We start from the raw sequence: 20,590 nt of genomic DNA on the forward strand, positions 1-20,590 counted from the left end.
TCAACTCCTTTTGTAAACATTTCCATGAGTAACCGATGAATTTGTCGACATTAATAATGCAATCAAAAATAATTGTAACCATTGTTCTACCAGAAGAAAATTATACCAACGAAATCAACTCTCTGATGGGCATATCTGTTTGTTTATACAATAACATCTTTTCAACAAATCTGACCTTTTGTAATATTTGGCAACCCTGTAGCTAGTTCAAATTTGGAATTGAACAGAGGTCCGCAATACACTCAAGATTGTATCAGTTGATTGCTGAACATACATACGTTATAAATTCAGGATGTGAAATAGGATTATCGTATTCTGTTCTCTGAAGATTTGGAAGCAAGAAGTCATGTCGAACAACATCCGCACCGAAGTAAGTTGAAATTAAATTATTTTCAAAGTAATATCTTTACGATTTTGGTTTCGTTTATTTTATTATCATATATAATCTGGGACTTCATTTCGAATTACATATGGCACTAGATAATCAAGATGATGTATTATAATGAAATGAAACAAATAATAGGTTTCGGAAATAATGTTATTCATTTCGACACATAATTAAATTCACTCCAGCTCATCTTTTTAGGACAGTTGAGTCCTGCAAAATGTTTTCAATCATTGCATTGAAGTCATCATGAATTTCCACAAAATAAACAAGTTATCAATTACACAAACCACTGATGAGACCTACTATAGGTCGAAATAGTGCTGTGTGGTATTAGATCACGAACGCTTTGTTTTTTTGGCCCTGCTTTCAATCGAATACGTTTATTTGTCAAATTATAATATAACTTTCAGATTGAATACTTTACATTTTCTGGGAAGCCTTCTATTTGATATCTATATCATCATTATTCAATATCCACATCTTGAAGGTTCATGAAAAACATTATCCACTATCCTTAGAAGTCTGCAATTTTGGATTCCCATTCAAATAATATCCATGTCATGTGGGTGTATAACAAACATAATCCACCATCTTAAGGACTCCGTAATATTGGATTTAGAGTCACGTTTCATTTTCGTATTATTTTCATTTGATACTCAAAGCATGGGAGTGCATCGAAAATAATTATTCCGACATCTTGCTCGGTCTCAAAAATATGAAAATTTCAAATATAAATATGACGTTCTGGGAATAACCTCTGTTTCCTTTTTCGAATTCTTGAAAATCAGTCTAAAAATTGTTTCTAATCCAAAATCTTTCTTGTTCATCTACACTCAAACTTAAACTCATTTTGTAATGAATATTTCAATCCTAGTATATAATTTTCTTTTCCAGTTAGAAACCAACGGTTTTGCCGTCGTTGAAGGATTATTTTCCAACAATGAAGTAGAAGAAATGAAAAATGAAATTCGAAGAATAATTAAGGAAATGCCAAGTGTGTCACATCGAACAGAATTCAGTTGTGATGATTCAGAGTCTGAACTAGTAAGTACACCTCTAATCAATAATACTAGTTTGATATACAGGGCTATTCAAATTCGTTTCTATACATGGGGAACTCGTAAACGATAAGAGATAGAGTGTCGGTTTAATTGTGGCAGAGTTGCGTATTCAATGATGTAAAAAAATCGAATACAGCTCTTCTGGTTCTGGAGATATACAGGAAAAGCAAAAAAATATCAAATTATTTTTTTCCTATATCTTCTTCATTCGCAGACATAATAAAAATCCGTCCACATTTTGCTATTGGCACTTGATGTGGGCTATCAGAATATGTGCGTGAATCTTCTATACAGGCTGTCATCTGACTTGGGCCACCCCCAAAAATATATTATATGTGTTTTGATGAGCAGAAAAAGAAATGATAGCAATAATAACATCCGAAACGAACACTATAATTGTAATGAAAATTGAAATGAAGTAGTTTAATTTAAAATAATAATCTAATATACAGGGTGAATTACGTTCGAGTAATGACGTCACCGTCATTTTTTTTTAATGGAACACCCCCATTTTGTCTCAATTTTCGGATTACTCTAGCTGAGCTGATTCCAAAAATGTATCACATGTTGATTCCAATTGGTACAAGGTGGACAAAAATACAGTGGTTGTGTGTGTGCTAATAAAGTAACGCGTAACATTCTTTATTAGGTAAATTAACAATATTATCAAAAATACTTATTGTCTAGCGGCAATTGGTTTGAATGTAACACCCCGTAGTTTGCTACATGTTTAGAGTAATGAAAATGTGCTGTTTCCAAACATGTTTGGTACTTGTGGTCTAGCAGACAGAATATGAAAGAAATTATTTCTTATCTACATTTATAAAAAACATAGTGGTCTAGTTTTTTGTGAAATATCATTATTTGTTTAGTAATTTATTGATGTTCAGCGACAGTTTAGTACTACAATATTTTTGGTATTCGTGAATATTCGAATGATTGCTTAGATTTAATTGGAAGTAGAAATGGAGTTGAGTGTGAAACAAAGAATTGAAATACTTATGATGATTGGGTATGGAGACAGATCGCGAACTCAGATGGAAGTGTGCAATTTGTTTATTGATAAATATCCAGAAATACCTATAACGCGATCGAAAGTCAGTAAGCTGGAAACGAAATTTCAAGAAACTGGTACGGTTGCAAATGTACGCAAATCAGGTCGTCCCCCTGCAAATGCTGATACAGCATTAGATGTTTTACTGAGTTTTGAAGAAGATGCGCACACTTCTGTTCGTAAAGTTAGTCGCGAAATCGGTGTTGGCAAAACAACGGTACACAAACTATTGAAGCTTGAAAAATGGCATCCTTATAAAATCAAACTTGTGCAAGAATTAAACGAAGATGATCCCGATAGACGACTCCAATTTTTCGAAGAAATGATGGATAAATGTCACCGAGACCCTCTCTTGATACAAAACATTATTTTTTCTGATGAGTCCACTTTCACGTTAAATGGTGAGGTTAACCGTCAGAACTGGGCAAAAGAAAACCCCCACTGCATGCGTGAGCATCATACACAATACCCTCAAAAGGTAAATGTATGGGCTGGAATTGTACGAAATCGAATCATTGGACCCTACTTTATCGAAGGTAATTTAAACGGGGCAAAGTACCTTGAGTTTTTAAGGAGGTATCTCGTACCTACTTTACGTAATTTATTTCCCAGCAGACGTAATCCTGGAGGTTTTGATGAAAGTTTATGGTTTCAACAGGATGGTGCACCTCCACATTATGCTGTAGATGTTAGAAGGTACGTAGATGAAATTTTTCCGAACAGGTGGATTGGTAGACGTGGACCCACCAGCGAGGTCACCAGGTTTAAATCCTTTGGATTATTTTCTGTGGGGCCATCTGAAGAATGTTATTTATAAAACGAAATCAGCAAATATTGAAGATGTACAAGTTAAAATTCGAACAGAAATAAACAATATTACGCAAGAAACCATACACAAGGTTCAACAAGAATTTGTACACCGTTTGGGTTACTGTCAAATACAGCAAGGGCTGCAGTTCGAACATTTAATGTAAAGTCATGTATTCCAGCGGATAATATTGTTAATTTACCTAATACAGAATGTTACGCGTTACTTTATTAGCACACACACAACTACTATATTTTTGTCCGCCGTGTACCAATTGGAATCAACATGTGATACATTTTTGGAATCAGCTCAGCTAGAGTAATCCGAAAATTGAGAAAAAATGGGGGTGTTCTATTTAAAAAAATAACGGTGACGTCATTACTCGAACGTAATTCACCCTTTATATTAGATTGTTATTTTAAAATACGGTAAATTAACATCAAAAATCGACGTATTTCAGGATTATTTCTTAAAATGACCTGTTTAGCTAAAAATGAATTTGTTCCATACTTTACGGACACAGTGTATACACAAAAAAATTAATGGCACAATAAATGTTCGAATTGAAGTTCTTCCATTTCGAGACAAATAATGGGCCAATGAGACGGCCTGCAAGTTCACCAGATCGTACTATTTTGGGCTTTTTTCTATGAGGGACATTGGAAAGTAGGATTTACGCTGGCAGAGGGATAGATTGAGGATTTTGAATGATTTCGCAACAATGCAGCAAATAAGTGTATTGAAAGCAATAAATAATATGAAAAACCGAGTTCAAAAATGTCTCGAAATATAATATATTTTTGATGTAGATATGTTTCCAATAATCATAAAAAGTTTTCTCGTTCGAAGTTCATTGTAGAAAACGCTCAGAGCAATGGAAAAAATATGAATAGGTACCTGAAAATGAAAAAAAAAACTCTCAAAAAACTCTACGGTACATAAGGAGACGTGAAAGTTACTATTGTGTTTTTATTCAACTCAGTCAACCAATTTCCAGGGCCGTAATTTCAAAGGGAATAATTCACACAATTATAATCAAATATTACTATAACATCCGGAAATATAAAATTGAATTCAATTTCTCAATAGAAAGTGGACGTCTGCGATCCAAAAACTACAACAAAAAATACAGGTCCGTATTTAAAAATTCAAAGATGGGGGTGGCCAAAGTCAGATGACACCCTGTATAAGAGATTCATGGACATATTCTGATAGCCCACATCAAGTGCCAATAGCAAAATGTGGACAGATTTTCAATATGTCTGCAAATGAAGAAGATATAGGCAAAAATATATTTGGGATTTTTTGGTTTTTCCTGTATATCTCCAGAACCAAAAGAGCTTTATTCGATTTTTTCACATCATTGAATAGGTATTTAAAATACGCAACTTTGTCAAAATTCAACCGACACTCTATCTCTTATCGTTTACGAGATCCCCGTGTACAGAAAAGAATTTGAATAGGCATGTATATGACAGTTTTTCAACAACCATCAAAATTCCCTGTCGTGTCTGACTCTCCGTCTTTCTGTCTGTCTGAATGCAATAAACTCAAAAAAGTACGGAACGAATTCTCAGCGGTTTACCAATGGAGGGAGTGACTCCACAGAAAGGTCTATGAGTATAATTCTATAATCTTTCGTGTAAATGTCTTTAAAATATAACAATGATATGATGCTCTGAAGTCCAGGTTGAACCACCTCTAGTGTTTTTAGTTGTTCAAGATTTTTGCTTCGACTTTGAAACCATTTTCAAAAAGCTTTGACTACACTGAGGTCCTAATCTGCCTACTCCTTAGTTAGTGACACGCTGTAAGGGTTTCGAGACTTGACGTCGGAGTCTCAATTCACCTACTGCTAAGGTCTCTTTGCTGGTCTCTGCAACGATTCCAATCTGCCTACTCTAGGTAGATCGAGACCCCGGGGAGTAGGCAGATCGAGACCCCGGGGAGTAGGCAGATTGTGATCCCTGTGTCAAGTCACGAAACCCTTAAGCGTGTCACTACCAAAAATAAAAAACCTGTGCTTTCCTTTGCCAAGCTTTTGCTTTTGATGGGGAGCTTCTCCAGGGCCTGTAATTCATTAGGTTATGGATATTTCCTCGAATAAAATTACAAAACTATACTCATAGTAAAGATGAGTATTGAATTGTCCATATCCTAATTCCCATTTGTATCAGATCCTCCACAGCTTGTTTCTCCACCTAACTCGTGGCCTTTCCATTTCTCCCTTGTCAAGTTACTCCTTGTTCATAACTTTCCTGACCATACTTGCATCTTCCATTTCTGAAATATGTTCTAGCCATCGAATCCTTTAAGCTTTGATAATCTTGGTCGTCTATGTATTCCGTACAGTTTTTTGTTATTTCTTCTTTCCCAAATACCGCCCACCCTCTCCTTACATCCTCTTCAGCATCATCTTTTTTCCATTTCCAAGAGTCGCAGGTTGACGTTACTGTTGGTCTAATAACCATTTCAACAGCGTTGTTATCATTTAATAGAACTGGCTGATACTTGATCAAAATCCATATTGAAATTCATTAATACAGTTCATTGTATGATTTTCATTATAAAAGGTTTTACAAAAACCACGACACGTGTTTTGCTATATAATAACTTTCTCAGCTGGAAAAGCAACATGGAATATGGATCCTAAATATGTCTGGCTTTCAACTTCCTCCATCATTATATTTTGCCCATGTTCCTGCTCCCCGATTTCTATATTGGTCTTCTTTCTCTTCAGTATTTTCTAGCTTCATATATTTGGTCTTGTCGCATCAATTTTCACACCTATTCGGCTTGCTCCTTTCTGAAATTTCCTCGTTATGCCTGAGAGGACTCGCTGCGTCTGCGCCATTATAACAACAACTCTGCATAATCTAGACAATGACTACTCCTGTTATATATAGATTTCTTGGTCTGTAGCTAACTTTCCGCTATTACATGTACCAGAACGAAATTGAATAGAACAGTGAAATAGGGTCACCTTGTCTCAGTCCTTTGTTAAAGAGCATCTTTCCGTAACTTCGTTTCCTACTTCCACTTTATAATTGGTGTTGGTTACAGTCATCACAAAGTTAACCTGCCTAAGGTTATGTATATGATCAACTACGGATTTTCCTTTTCTGAAACCCGCTTGATAGTATCCAATTTGTTCTTCCATTATTAACTCTAACCTCTCTCTAATTAGAAAGCCACATCTACCGGTGTTTATACTGGTGAAAACTTAAAATTTCGACTTCAAAGTCAAAAGTTTATTGTGGGATTTCCATTGGACCGTTAGATTTTCATCAACTATCGGCCATTTCCATCACATATCCAAGTACATAGTCAAAATTCGGAGCATAGAATTAAAATTTCCAGTTTTGAAGTCGTAATTTTCAAGAAACCAATAATAAAAATACGTACCTGAACCTTTTGCGTTTCTATGCAAAATAACCTCCATCGGTGTTAACTCGCCCATTTTTTTTTCAGAAAAGAAACGCCTATTTCCTAGACAGTATCGACAAAATAGGCTATTTCTTCGAAACAGGCGCAACAGGCCCTAATGGCGAATTACTCGTGGATCCTGAAGTATCCCTTAACAAAATTGGACATGGCCTCCATGAGGTCAGTCCAGTTTTCAGAAAGTACACCTTCTGCAACAGGATCAAGGATATCATTCGTGAACTTGGTTACAAGGAACCCGTCATACTTCAGAGCATGTATATTTTCAAAAATCCTGAAGGAAAAAGAAGTGAAGGTAATAGTGAATTGATGAAAACTTGAATCTCTAGTAACGCTGCCTTGATTTAATTCTAATTTTTTTCTATGTCTACATTTATTCGACACAATTCAATATTTACGACTTGGAGGATCTAATCCGATCTCAACTCAACACTCTCTTCCTTTTGCTGAGGTGCTTGAAATACATTTGAGAACATTCCAAGCAGTTATTGAAGTCGTTAGTTATCTCAAAATTTTGTACATTCAAGACCATTTCGAAAATAATTTGGTTTCTTTTCAATAAAGTATTTTGTGGATTTGTACTCTCGAATGTTCTAAACTGTTCTGAAACTTCCTAAATGGCGAAACTTTCAGCTGGTATATCTTCAAAAGCATGCCCTTCAGGTGAAAACTCCTTTCAAGGACGAGCTGATGTGATAATTTGATACAAAGTAAAAGCTAGAAGAGTGGTCATCATCATGATTTGTGTAAATTAATTTAAATGTGACGATATAATCCATTACAAGTCGGGAGGTGTCAAAAATGAAATATTACTCAACCAGCTCTATTTATAGTCATGCTCCACCAAGACGCAACATTCCTTTACACGGAACCTCAAAGTTGTACAGGTGTCTGGATAGCCTTAGACGACGTTACCAGAGAGAAAGGATGTTTGTGGTTCGCAAAAGGTTCGCACAAGAGTGGAGTTCATAGGAGATACATCAGAAATCCCGACAGGAACGCAAAGGATCTTTTTGCTTTCACTGCGCCTCTCCCCGATTACGACAAGAGCAGCTTCACCCCTGTGCCTGTGACTAAGGGTAAGTGTAGTTGAAATCAGTACTAATAACCATCAACATTGATGATCAGATGATAAATTCACTATAATTTCCAAAGACATTGAATGCAACAGCTTTGAGAAAAATTCAATGGAATTATGGAAATTCGATATAAAACTCACTTCAACACTCAAATATTTCCTTCAATGGTGTTACTGAAAAGAAACCAGAACTCAAAAACAATTCCAATACCAGATAGCTCTATTAAAATCCTCCTCAGTTCTCACTAGTGTTGCTGAGCTGAATCATGAGCTCATATTTTTAACTCAGTTGTCCCTCAGATATCCCCCTCTCGTGTTATCTTTGAGACGTGCAGCTTGACTTTGCTGCACGTCTCCTTTGGGAGCATCGTTCATCTTCAATATCGGTTTGAGTCTTGTGTCGATATCATAGATAGCATCCTGGTTAACCCTAATTCTACTTATGTGATACATGGTAGGTCTGTAATAGCTAGCGAATGCTAGGCGTGTTTTGAAAGATGCAAAGACAGATATATTTGTCATATAACTGAAAACCGCTCAGGATGTAAATATGGGCCCTTCAATATTCAGCGAAATAGGTTTTCTGGTGACCTCCGTCGCACGTTGGCGACTGTTACAAAGAACGGTTTGAGAAACGAGGAATCTATGATTTCTTCTTAGCTTTTTTGAAGGCAGAAAAGACAGGAGCTAGGTATTACAGGTCGGAACAGTGAAAGTTTTCTCTTTGGACTCTGGTTTCATCTAGTTGCCTTGCAATGAAAACTGGATAAAGACAGACTCGTTCGAATTAGATTTGACCTCAACCGCCCTCCATGGGTTTCTCAGTTCTTAATTTCTTAAACAAACCTAGGAGGCTGGGTAGTGCAGCCAGGAAGCGATGTGTTGCCTCCTCAAGAGAGAGGATGCCTTTCGAATATATCTTGAGCAGCAGAATCAGAGTCTGCATAAGAAGAGAAAATAATTTTCTCCTGAGGAAGAAGGCTCTGTAAACACTTATGCTCAAACAATAATTCACTCAAATCAGAATAGTTAACGGGCAGTTTCGTCATATGGGAAGGTTGCTACGGAGATCAATGTGGGAGTCTCGCACAGTGAACATCCAATAACCGCAATAGGCTATGATTCCAGAACTGCACGTTCGGCCTGGTTGGCTATAGGCTGGCTGGGAGGATTGAGAGAGCTGATAGGTGCCATATATTGGTGTTGCCTACCTAACTGACGAAGATAGTCGCAGACTCACTAGATTTAGAAAAACGTTCCTTGGCAGCTGACCTGAAAGGCCACCCACCAAATGAAGTAATCGACTCCATTAAGTACATTTATTTCATTGAGTTGAATAGGGGTGACCGATTCGACCCGATTCGCACAATGAACTTTCGAGGCAGCAGGGAAGGGTCGAAGATTGATTGAAAACATTCATTGACTGCTTTGTGTACACAATATGAGTAAGTAGGGAGCCCTGCTATAGAATCACGCTTCTTCCGAGATGGTGTTAGCTTACATGGTTATTTGGGCTTTGGCTCAACAATTTTTTTCCAAACTAAATCAGTACATCTAGAGTGTTGATGGTAAGTTTTCACAGTTTAACAATAAGGTGACAATGCTCCTAATTCTAGGATAGTAGGGTTAGTGACTTTCCTCATGGTCACCGGGCATTGCGATTCACGCTTCTGATATGGTGTGGTAACTGTCCTTAGCCGTGGTTGCATCGAGTGGTCCGGGTACTGTAGCAAATGATCGAATAGAGGCAGAGTTGTGATTCAGATAGGCCTTAGGTGGGTTAGAGGAAGTGTTCAAACTCTAGGGTGACTCCGGGTTGTGAGCTGTCCCCTACATGATATCTAGTGGGAACTCGTCAAGGATGTACTGGAATCGCTCGAGGATGTCCTTCAGGACTCCTGGGAACCTGACTGCGGGAAACGGGAGCTTTTTCCACGGGATCCTTCTTTCAGAAGATGGCCAGCGTGTCAATGGCAACAACGTTAGGGCTTTTCAAGTATTCTATTAATATATTGGCCTTAGAGTTCCTGGAATCCAAAGTTCGTTGAAGGGGAATCGGTAAGGAAGGTTGTGAATATTTCGTGGAGTATTCTCGTCTCAGTTGTTAGTATGCCAGGATTGTCTCCGAGAGATCGTGTCTCGTAGATCATGGACCGGTCCTATGAACATTTGATATGTGAGTAGTAGAGTCTTACTAGCAGGTCACCAAGTCTTGAAGTGAGAGGTTCTCTCCCAAGAGTCTGTGGTCCAAGCTATTTTGGTTGATTTTGAGCGGGTTGTGGTGTTAGGGTGCCCGAAGAAAATGGTTTATGCTTTGGTATGGTTAATTTAAATTCGCCGCGTGCGCCAGACGGCAAAGTGGGGTAAAGGAAACTAACCCACCTTTTATTTCATCTATAAACGTGCATTGTCTTCGATTTTTAACATCTCCAGCTGTCTCCAACTACTGTATTTCATTTTCCAATTGTTGTTGGACGAATGAACCATTCCTTAGCTGCCTATTTTTTTCCAATAGGTAATCTAAGCTTGTGACTATTTGATATCATTTCGATAGGTCTGTATATATCCAAAACAAGCTCTGCTTCAGCGCACCAGAACTGCAACACTCTCCTCAACGCGCGTTTTCCCATTCGAGTGAAATAGAGGAATCAATGGTTGAAATGTCAAAGGTGGTTTCTTAAGGGAATTCTTCAAGTCTACTGCTTACTCACACAGAGGGAAACTGTGACAGATCAAAACAGTTGGTTGGTATCATAAAATGCAATGCTTTTGGGGTCTAGAAGAATCCCATTGCGTCGAACAATTCCAAAATTTCTCCGTTATCAGTTTTTCCCCAAAATACTTTTCTCATCAATATTTTCTCTGTTTCAGGCTCCTGCGTATTTATCCACGGCCAAGTAGTTCACTACAGTGAGACGAATGAAACTGAAGAATCCAGAAATGCCTATACTTTCCATATTGTCGAACAGAACAATACAATTTATCCTGAGAACAACTGGATACAACCTAAAGAAGGAAAAACATTCATGAAACTGTTTGACAATCGAATACTATGAAATGAGTTGATCCTGGAGTAACTAGAACTGATACGAAGTCCTAGAAATATCACAGCACTTGAGAATTATGTAATTTTATATTCTTATGAATTATTACTTCAAGAATTTAAATTGAATATAATCCATGATTAGATTTTGAAGTATTATTATTTTAATCAAAATAAGTAAATACCTACTTCAAGACGCGACAGTTATTACTACAGCGAGTCCATATCAATTAAGAAAAAATACAAAAATAAGGAAGTCTTCCAAAGCCAAAACCTTTCTTTCCAAAAATTAATCCCTCCTAAAAGTGTACCCCTTTCAATTTGAATACTGATAATAATAATAATAATGATAAACGACTTTATTGCTTCCATATATAGAATGGAAAGAATACATATATAATGCGAATTTGGCCCAAAGCAAAAGGCACAGGTCACTTTTTAAGATGATATAAAATCAGCTAATAAACAGATTTGGTAAGTATAACTGCGCCTGAATATTTCTAATCTGAAGATTGGCGGTGAAAGGGTTCCTTTATATCGGACATTCAGATTATGTATGTCGGATCGATAGGTAATTTTTCTGTGCAAATATAAGGGTGTTTTATGGAAAATATTTTTTGAGAAAGAATAGCAGCATTAATATCCTTCTATTGGGTGAGTGTAGGCCCACAGCACTTAGGCTACATGTGACCCATTGTACATCCTCCCGAGGAGTTGTCGTCCTAGGTCATCGTCCATCTTGTCCTTTCCAGGAAGGTGGATAAATCACTAGGAGAGAACTTCTTAATATTGACAGGTGTAGGCCAAGACTCACTCAACACACTCTCTCTTTGGCAACCTTGAGGTTCCTTACGGTGGCCTCCGCAAATGTTTTGGTAGATGCAGCGACATTACTGTCGTTGCGCGGCTTCTTCAACCTCCTTGGGGTTCCCTCCGTGAAGATGCACATGTGAGGAAGCTTTCCTCCAGGGGCCGGTTCCTTGCCTTTATTCAAGGGCACTTCCTGCTGCGCCCGCCGCAGGAAGTGCCCTTGCTGTTGGAGGTTGAGTCGGGAAGGAGGAGGGTGCACTTTTAGTTGCTGCCACTCCTGCTTCCTTCGCTCTCTTTCTCCTTTTGGCCTCGGCTTCGCAAATGCGCTCACGCCTTGGCCTTTGTATTACATCACGAGATGATCTGCTCCAGACTCATTCCAAGCGGTAGATTGGGGTGGACATTTCTGTTCATCCCCATAAATTGAGGTGAGTACTTCTGTCCAGCCTCGGGATTGGTTTTTGTTGTTTCTGTTTTTGTGTTTGTTTCACTCATGTGTGTTCCCCCCACGAGTATCAAGGGTATCACCTCTGGCAGAGCCCTGCATTACCAGAGGTAGATTGATTACAATGAGGTCTCGCCCAGTTCTCCAAGGAGATCGTTCGTAGCCGCATATACGGCCCTACGGCCGTAGGCCCTACGGCCCTACGGCCATTCAGCTGTCGGCACGATTGCTTTAACCTTAGCTTGGGTAGGCTGGTCCACGTTGGCATGTTTTACAAAGGCTTTTGGGGAGTTTTAGTTTCCCTCACCCTACTTAATTCTGCCACTAACCATCAGTCCGGCGACCTCGTCCGAAAGGCCATATTGGCTTCCCGATCAGGGCCTCCAGTCCCCTGGCCGTTCCCCTATCCGCCACCTGAGGACGCGCCCGATAGGTAGCCCAACCCACGGGATTGGGGTGTGTTATTTGAATACGTCAAATACTGATTTTATACTGAAGTAGACTACTACAAGTTCTAAAATAATTACATCATTCGTCAAAAAAGTTCCTAAGAAAATGATGGTTTCAATAAATAGTACATTCATTCGACCAAATTTTAGCCCACAAAACGTCAAGATAAGTATCCGAACAATTTCTTTTCGAAAGGCGAGATTATAAAAAACGACAAATTACTGATAACCAGTGAACTTTCTTCAATGAAAATACTTTGAATTCACTCAGTAACTTATCGGAGTGAGGTAAATGTTTGACATTTGTATACCTGCAAAAAGTTCTTCGTTATAATTTTAATGTTTTTCTGATTGTGGAAGTGTCTAATCCCCGATCGTTAACTTCCTATAATGATTATTTGATGGATGTAAATAGTGGATATCAATATATGCCTATGTAGTATGTATCCATCACCAATATTTTCTACTGTTTCCTGTATCAAACTACTGTTTTACTGGCACAAAACCTACTGCTGAGCGTGAATATGACCTGGCAACACTGGCTGTTTTCATATGGCTCCACTTCATGGTTCACAAAGATAATATAGTAAAGTAAGTATAACCCGACCAATAAATAACTTGAAACTTTTGTTATTTTTAGGGCAGTAAAATTCGTCGGGTCCGATAATTAATGTCCATAAAATCCATAGAAAAATCAACAAATCTGCAATGGATTTCTCTGTTTTTTGTTTTTTAATTGCGGTGGACGTTTGATATTCGATGTTTACAAATTGTTTCTTAATGATGTGACTTTTGGCCCATTGTATCTCTGAACTAACTGATAACCTGTGACATGAGATTTGTCGTGGAAAATTAGTTAGTGAGTAACATGAAAAATTCACAATATAATCAGGAATAAACGAAAAACTACGCAATAAGTATGGAAATATTCCTCAATCAATGCAGAAGCATGTAAGAAACGCAATATAGAGGAAACATTTATAACAACCTGAAAATTATTATGAAATGTAATAAATATAGTTTGAAAAACTAAAAAACGTGTTTTTGAAGAACATCGAACTGGAAAGTTGAAAATATATTTTTAAATAAGATTGAAACAATAACAATCGGAAAATACCAGTATTATTGTGAAAAAAGCGACTGGCGCTTGATGGCACAAAGCTACGATTCAGGATAGGGAGCCTGAAAATCAGCTACCAAGCCCAAAGAAGGCAGCAGGCGCGCTCTACTTGAGTAGAACCTAGATGATGACAGCACGACCAGCTGTCATATATATAACAGAATAATTAGTGACTGGATTAACTATAAATCGGTTTAATTCGTGAGGTTGCAGTCAATAGCTGGGCTGTTACAAAGAAAACTCTTTGTTATATGTCAAGCTTTCGCTATATTTCACACCTTCGCCAGGACAACTACAATAATAAGATTATATATCTTGTAAAAAATATATAAATATAGAGAACTTACTAACGTGAGAATAAAATATAAAATGGTTCAAAAACAGATAGAAAAACATTAAATTAAAATTAAAAAAGTAGTCGCATTTCTTCCCATAAGAGCGACTGTAGACGAAATGTTAATTCTTGTGCATTAAAAGAACATGTTAATTCGGAGGATCATAAAATGAATTTTGAAAATCCAAATATTTCAGATAGAGAAACCAATACAACTAAAAGAATATTTTTGGAAATGATACAAAACATTCAATGAATAAACGAACTGATATTGATAGTCTTAGTAAAATTTACACGTACTTTCTAAAATATGATAAAGAAAATAAAAGATCTAGTAATTCGAGTATCATTCAGAATTTTCCCACTTGACATTGTCAGCCAAAATTTTTATCAACTGTCATTATTCATTATTTATTCTCACGTTAGTAAGTTCTCCATATTTATATATTGTTTACAAGATATATAATCTTATTATTGTAGTTGTCTTGACGAAGGTGTGAAATATATCGAAAGCTTGACATATAACAAAGAGTTTTCTTTGTAACAGCCCAGCTATTGACTGCAACCTCACGAATTAAACCGATTTATTTATATGCCCCTATTACTTAGAATATCCCGAATATTTTATGAATATTCCTCGGGTTTTCTTCCTGGAATATTTTTAATAGAATATACTCTACATATTCTGAGAATATTTCAAGATATTCCAGGAATATTCCCCAGGAATATTCTTAGAATGTATCAAAGGTTCGCCAGGAGCACTTTCAGGGAATATTCTCCAGAAGATATGTATATATATATATATATATATATATATATATATATATATATATATATATATATATAGCATAATACAATATCCTCAAATGTATATTCATGAAATATTTCTGGAGTATCTATTGCTATGTGGGCATACTCTCCAACACGTTAAGTTTCAAACCTTTCTTCTAGAAATGAAGGGGCTTGAATTCATAGTTGAACTCATGTCCCTCTGTGATTAAGAAAATGGCATATGTCAAATTTATTTTTCCATTCTGAAAACTATTTTTGTGTTTCTAGATGCGGGCTTTGCACGATCTTCCAGTTTGACCTATATAAAACATCAGACATGACCCACACGATACTGAACTTTTATTTTTGTTTTCCTTAATATGCATGCCTGAGTTGTTGGTTTTGAAAGCAATATTAATTTTTTTGTGCAGAAAATTTGAAATATTTGTAGTGGGTTGGCCTGAGTAGGTTAAGGTTCTATAACTTGTATCTTCTTTTCTTCGAACTGGGTGAACTTCCTTCAAAGCTTGGCTGCATAACTTTTTTGATAATAAAGAATGTATCAGACTGCTATCATAATCATTATTGATGGCTATTTGTCTTATCATGTTCAGTACTTCATTGAAATTTGCCTCTGGCGAGGGCACATTTATCAGTATGTGGATCATACTGTTGAAAGCTGCTACTTTGTGCTGATATGGATGGGTGGACGAATTATGAATGATAATATCTGTATGTGCTGGTTTGCGACCAATTGAAAAATCATGTTTGTTGTTGACTTTTGTTATTGTCAAGTCCAAAAAATGTATAGAGTTGTCCTTTTTCATCTACATTGTGGAGATGCCACTTATTTTATCACAGAGAGACATAGGTTGAACTATGAATTGAAAGCCCCTCCATTCCCAGAAGGCAGGATTGAAACTCAATCTGATGGAGAGTATAAAAATAAACAAATTCAAAAACTCCCAATATCTTACGAACGATCAGATGGCAATATATACTTTAAAAATAATTCAGCTTGCCGAAAGTAAAATAAATATCTTCTATTTACTCTCCGTTCCCGCCACTACAGCTTTCACCAAGAGAGTTTTTTTCAGTAATGAATCTAAAGCAGCGAGAAGAGAGAAACAGAGCATGTCTTAAAAGCACACAAAAATCATCTTTTAAGACAATCAAAGCATGAAATTTGAAAAATAAGTACTATTTTTTTCTTTCAAATACTTAATTTTTTCCTATTCAAACAATTTATTCTTGTCAGAAAACGTTGGCAACCCTAACTGTGATTGTGATGGATAATGCAAGTTATCCTTCCAGAAAAGTTGAAAGAATGCCAACTAATGCATGGAGAAAAGCTCATATCAGTGAGTTGCTTCGACAGAAAAACATATCATCTGATGAAAGTATCTTTAAAAAAAACTATTGTTCAAAGTATGTACAAATAAAGCTCGTTTCACGAAATGGCTAGTTATGGCAAAAAACCGTAATAGTATTATTCTGCTTCTGCCTCCTCATCATTGCGAACTCAATCCCATTGAACTCATTTGGGCTCAAGTGAAGACGACATTCAAAATGAAAGATGTCAAAATACTCTTCAAGGAGTCCAGTAAGTTGACTGAATTATAAAACCTCTAATCATAACATAAAGCACCATGATTATTATCTGTTCTGTTCTGTTTGAAATATGTTTTTCCGTTAACCAGCTGTCGCACCTCTACGAACGAAAACCCTCAGAAGTCGAAACTTGTGCGAGCTAAGGATTAACGAGGTCTTACCTTTTAGCGTGTGATTTCCTAAGACAGGTTGGACGATTCCTAACACGTTATCTTTTCCTGTCCATCATTATGTAAATATTTAAAATCGAAATGTTGAAAAAATATTAATTGTAGGTATATAAATAATTGAACATAGTTCATAGTTATAGGTTTCAACCAGTATTTTTAATTAAATATCCAAACGCACGCCACTGCAGGTGGAAATCCACCCAAATGCTCATCAAATCTTCTGCTTGCGACCCTTTCGCGATACAAAAATAGGGCAGACCTGGTAAAGTATTATATAATCGATTATACCATCTATGACAAAACATAAGGAAATCTCAAGATTTTGTTTGAGCTTTTCTTTAGCGTTTGGCATTTATTATGAGCATTTCTAACTTTTCATTATTGGGAATCAGAGTATACCTAAATAAATATGTATCTGAACAACTACAATAGTAACTATACTAAGCAGGTAAATAATATGCTCATCAGCTAAGTACTTAATGAGTGCTTTTACGTGTTTGTTTAAATACAAGAACAGCCAACTAGATAACATTAGGCTGTTGTACAAGAAATCATTATCTTTACTTTGTGATTATGTCAACATTCTGATAGATTATCTGCTCCTATACTGCGGTATCTATAATATTGAGCGAACATATCGGCGTTGTCAGATCTAATGTAACCTAAATCCCAGATACAATCAAATAAATCTTAGATCTATCTGTGTTTTAAGATGTTTTTAAGATTATATTTTTCAACTTAATTGGGCTCATCGCTAGATGTACATTATACACTTGAATACTGAAGTTTTATATTGATTTTGAGGCAAATCAAATAAATCAAATTCGATGTTGAATTCCTTTAAAAACAATTGTTCAATTTTGAATCAGTGATATAATATTATCTACTGTCGGATTATTTTATTTTCCTTTTCAAAATGCACTGGTTATATATCACAGTTATTATTTAAAAATACAATATCAAGAATTGTATGACTGTAACAAATGGAGCATTTTTCTATGTCTACAATGTATACTGAATATTCTTCCAAAATTCTTCGCATGTTCTTGAATTATTTCTCTGTCTATTTTCAGGTAGAGTAAAATTCCACTTGTGCATAAACACTGAATCATTTATTCCACCTCCACTTCTTTGTTTGAGTACTAACGAAAATATTTTCACTCCCGAATAAATATCCTTCCAACTGTTATATTCATTATCAACAGATTTTCAAATAGTTCTCTTCCGACAAATTTCCGATATTCTTAGATTAACGGACTTATTTGGCAACGCTTTAAGACAACCATTTACGATGAGTGCGTGATGCGCAAGCAAAGCGAGAAATTCGAGCATATGAATTAGTCACAAACAGTGTTGCCACTTTGTGGGATATTCAAGTCAACCTCTGAGAATTGGTTTCATCTGAAAATCAAAGAAGAAACTGCTCCTAGTTTAGAACATCCTATTCCGTAGTACGAAAAATCTACCTTCAGAGAACAGATCAAAGAGCTTGAAATTCAAGAATATAATGTAAAGCAACTGGAAAGTGTTCCCTTGCGAAAACACACAAAAATGAAAATTTTACAGGGATATAGTGTTATTTTGGTCGCCGTCACTCAACAAAAAGTCTTGTGTCTGAAGTTTCTCATTCATATATGAATCAATGACTACGAAATTAATAGAGAGAGAGTATCTCCAACTCATTTTCACAATTTCTAAGATTTCTATGAGAGAGACTCCCCATTCTAGAAAACAAATTAATTTTCATAGGAAAATTAGTACAAATGAGTAGAAAATATACAATAATTTTCACATACATCTGGTTTCGTAATTCACAAGGAAAAATTTATGAAGAATTCCTATGAAACAATTTGTTATAACATTCAGAAGATACAGAAGGTCTGCTCAAAACTAAGATGAATTTTCATTTATCTCAAAAAATATATACTTTTTCATCAACTTCTATTTTGTCCCCTTGAAAGAGGAGATACATGTTCATTGGCTTGCCATGGACTCTGATCTGATATGTTTAGATCTCCATACGCAGGAAAAGAGGAAGGCAATAAACTCATTTTCACCTTTTCATTCCAAAAATGAATTCCGCACGTAATTTGAAGAATAATGACGAAAAAAGGCTGTTCTTCAGAAAACAGCTTTGAAGAAGCAGTCTAGCGAGGGGAAATGACGTCACCAGATATTCAAAATCTGAAGCTGAACGCTGAACAAATTGATTGTGACTGTTGCCAAAAATAAAAAAGTTAACAAAGCCTTGCAAATAGCTATGCAAAGTAATGGTTCGTTAAATTTCAATGTCAACGTATCACATTCAGTTGAAAGTAATGAAATAAATGTGTTTATACTTACCAATTAACAGGGTGGACAGAACTGTATTCATTATCTGAACATATCAAAGCACTCGAATATACTGTATTTTTATTGCTGTAAAAATAGTAAATTTGAATAGTTGCACTGCAGAAACGCTATCAGTCGTTTTCTATTTTGTGGTTCGAAATTATAAGTGAAAATGATATTGATAATAAATTGTACAATTTCAATTCATTTTTAATATCTACTTTTGACAGACAAGCCCCTCTTAAAAAAGTTAGAATTACCAAACCACCCGCTCCTTGGCTCACTCAAAATCTCAGACTTCTTATGAAAGAACGTGATAAAGCCTTTCAAAAATTCAAAAAAACCAAATCTGTTAATGATCGTATGAGGTATAAAGAATTGAGAAATTATACCATGTCAATAGTTAGAACTGAAAAAAGGACATATCTCAAGTCTGTCTGTTCTGAAAAAATACCACGCAAAGCCTGGAATGCTCTTTCTAACCTCAATGTTCGTTCAAAAAAACAATATTCATTACCCAATCACCTCTCGAATCCCGATGAAATAAACAACTATTTTGCCCAATTCGTACAAAACGTTTCTAATAATTGTGATGAAAATATTGAATTTTATAGCAATAATTATTTATTCAGGCAAGATAACTTCTCATTTCGATTCACTACTGAAGAAGCTATTCATGAAATGCTGAATGATATTAAAAGTCAAGCTTCAGGGGTTGATAATATTTCAATCAGAATGTTGAAACTTTGTAGCCCGTTTATAGATAAATATATTACGCATATCATCAATTGTTGTTTTGAACGTTCATATTTTCCAGACTTGTGGAAAATGGCCATTGGGAAACCCATTCCCAAGAATAATGATCCAGCTAGTTATTCTGATCTCAGAATTATCAGTATACTTCCAACCATGAGTAGAATTTTTGAAAGAGTTATTTATTTACAAATTAATGAATATTTCAATAACAATAATCTATTATCACCATCGCAATGTGGTTTTAGGCAGGGTTTTAGCACGGCTACAGCTCTTGCTACTGTTACACAAGACATTGTTGAGGGATTTGATAAGGGAATGATTAGCACTCTGGTACTACTAGATTTTTCGAAAGCATTCGATACCATCAATCATGAGCTGATTTGCATGAAACTCAAATATTATGGTTTTGATAGTGCTGCCTTATTTCTCATCTGGTCTTATTTACTTGGTCGATCTCAAAAAGTTGTTGTTGATGGTCATCACTCCTTACCTCTTGATATTCTATCAGGAGTACCACAGGGTTCCATTTTGGGACCTTTATTGTTCATCATTTATACTACTGACATTATCTCGTCTATCAAGAAATGTAAAATACAGGCGTATGCTGATGACATACAATTATACATGCACTTCAAAATCGATGAGTGTGCTGAGGCACAAAATCTCTTCAACACTGATCTTGATTTGATCAATGGGCTATCAAGTGAACATGATTTGAAAATTAATCCTAATAAAACAGGATCGCAGATCGCAGAATCCTGGATCGCAGAAGAATCGTAAATTTGCAGAAAACAATTTCCGTTTAGAACTAGGTTATACTATCTTGACTCCTGTCAATACAGCTAAAAACTTAGGGATCATGCTTGACACTGATCTTAGATTTACTAGTCATGTTAAGAATTTAATGGAAAAAGCTT

The 20,590-nt window shown here is 36.0% G+C and overlaps 1 protein-coding gene across 1 annotated transcript; it reads left to right on the forward strand.

Annotated features, from left to right (window-relative positions):
* The first annotated feature begins 211 nt into the window (after window positions 1–211).
* LOC111507686 (phytanoyl-CoA dioxygenase domain-containing protein 1 homolog) lies at window positions 212–11,022 on the forward strand. The gene is made up of 5 exons (XM_023163035.2): window positions 212–370; window positions 1,283–1,432; window positions 6,783–7,050; window positions 7,589–7,834; window positions 10,705–11,022. The coding sequence occupies exons 1-5, from the start codon at window positions 347–349 to the stop codon at window positions 10,887–10,889; spliced, it is 873 nt and encodes a 290-aa protein (XP_023018803.2). The 5' UTR covers window positions 212–346; the 3' UTR covers window positions 10,890–11,022.
* The last annotated feature ends 9,568 nt before the right edge of the window (window positions 11,023–20,590 follow it).

The sequence above is a fragment of the Leptinotarsa decemlineata genome, unplaced genomic scaffold, assembly GCF_025532065.1.
Source record: "Leptinotarsa decemlineata unplaced genomic scaffold, Ldec_3_MD MMD2_tig00002082_RagTag_RagTag, whole genome shotgun sequence".
Taxonomy (NCBI): Eukaryota; Metazoa; Arthropoda; class Insecta; order Coleoptera; family Chrysomelidae; genus Leptinotarsa; species Leptinotarsa decemlineata.

What these genes read in the sequence shown, in the direction of transcription:
- LOC111507686 (XM_023163035.2), top strand. Translation starts at nt 347, where the DNA reads ATGTCGAACAACATCCGCACCGAA. An exon ending in ATGATTCAGAGTCTGAACTA is followed by an intron (nt 1,433 to 6,782) that starts GTAAGTACACCT and finishes TTTTTTTTTCAG; the next exon opens with AAAAGAAACGCCTATTTCCT. An exon ending in TGAAGGAAAAAGAAGTGAAG is followed by an intron (nt 7,051 to 7,588) that starts GTAATAGTGAAT and finishes CTCTATTTATAG; the next exon opens with TCATGCTCCACCAAGACGCA.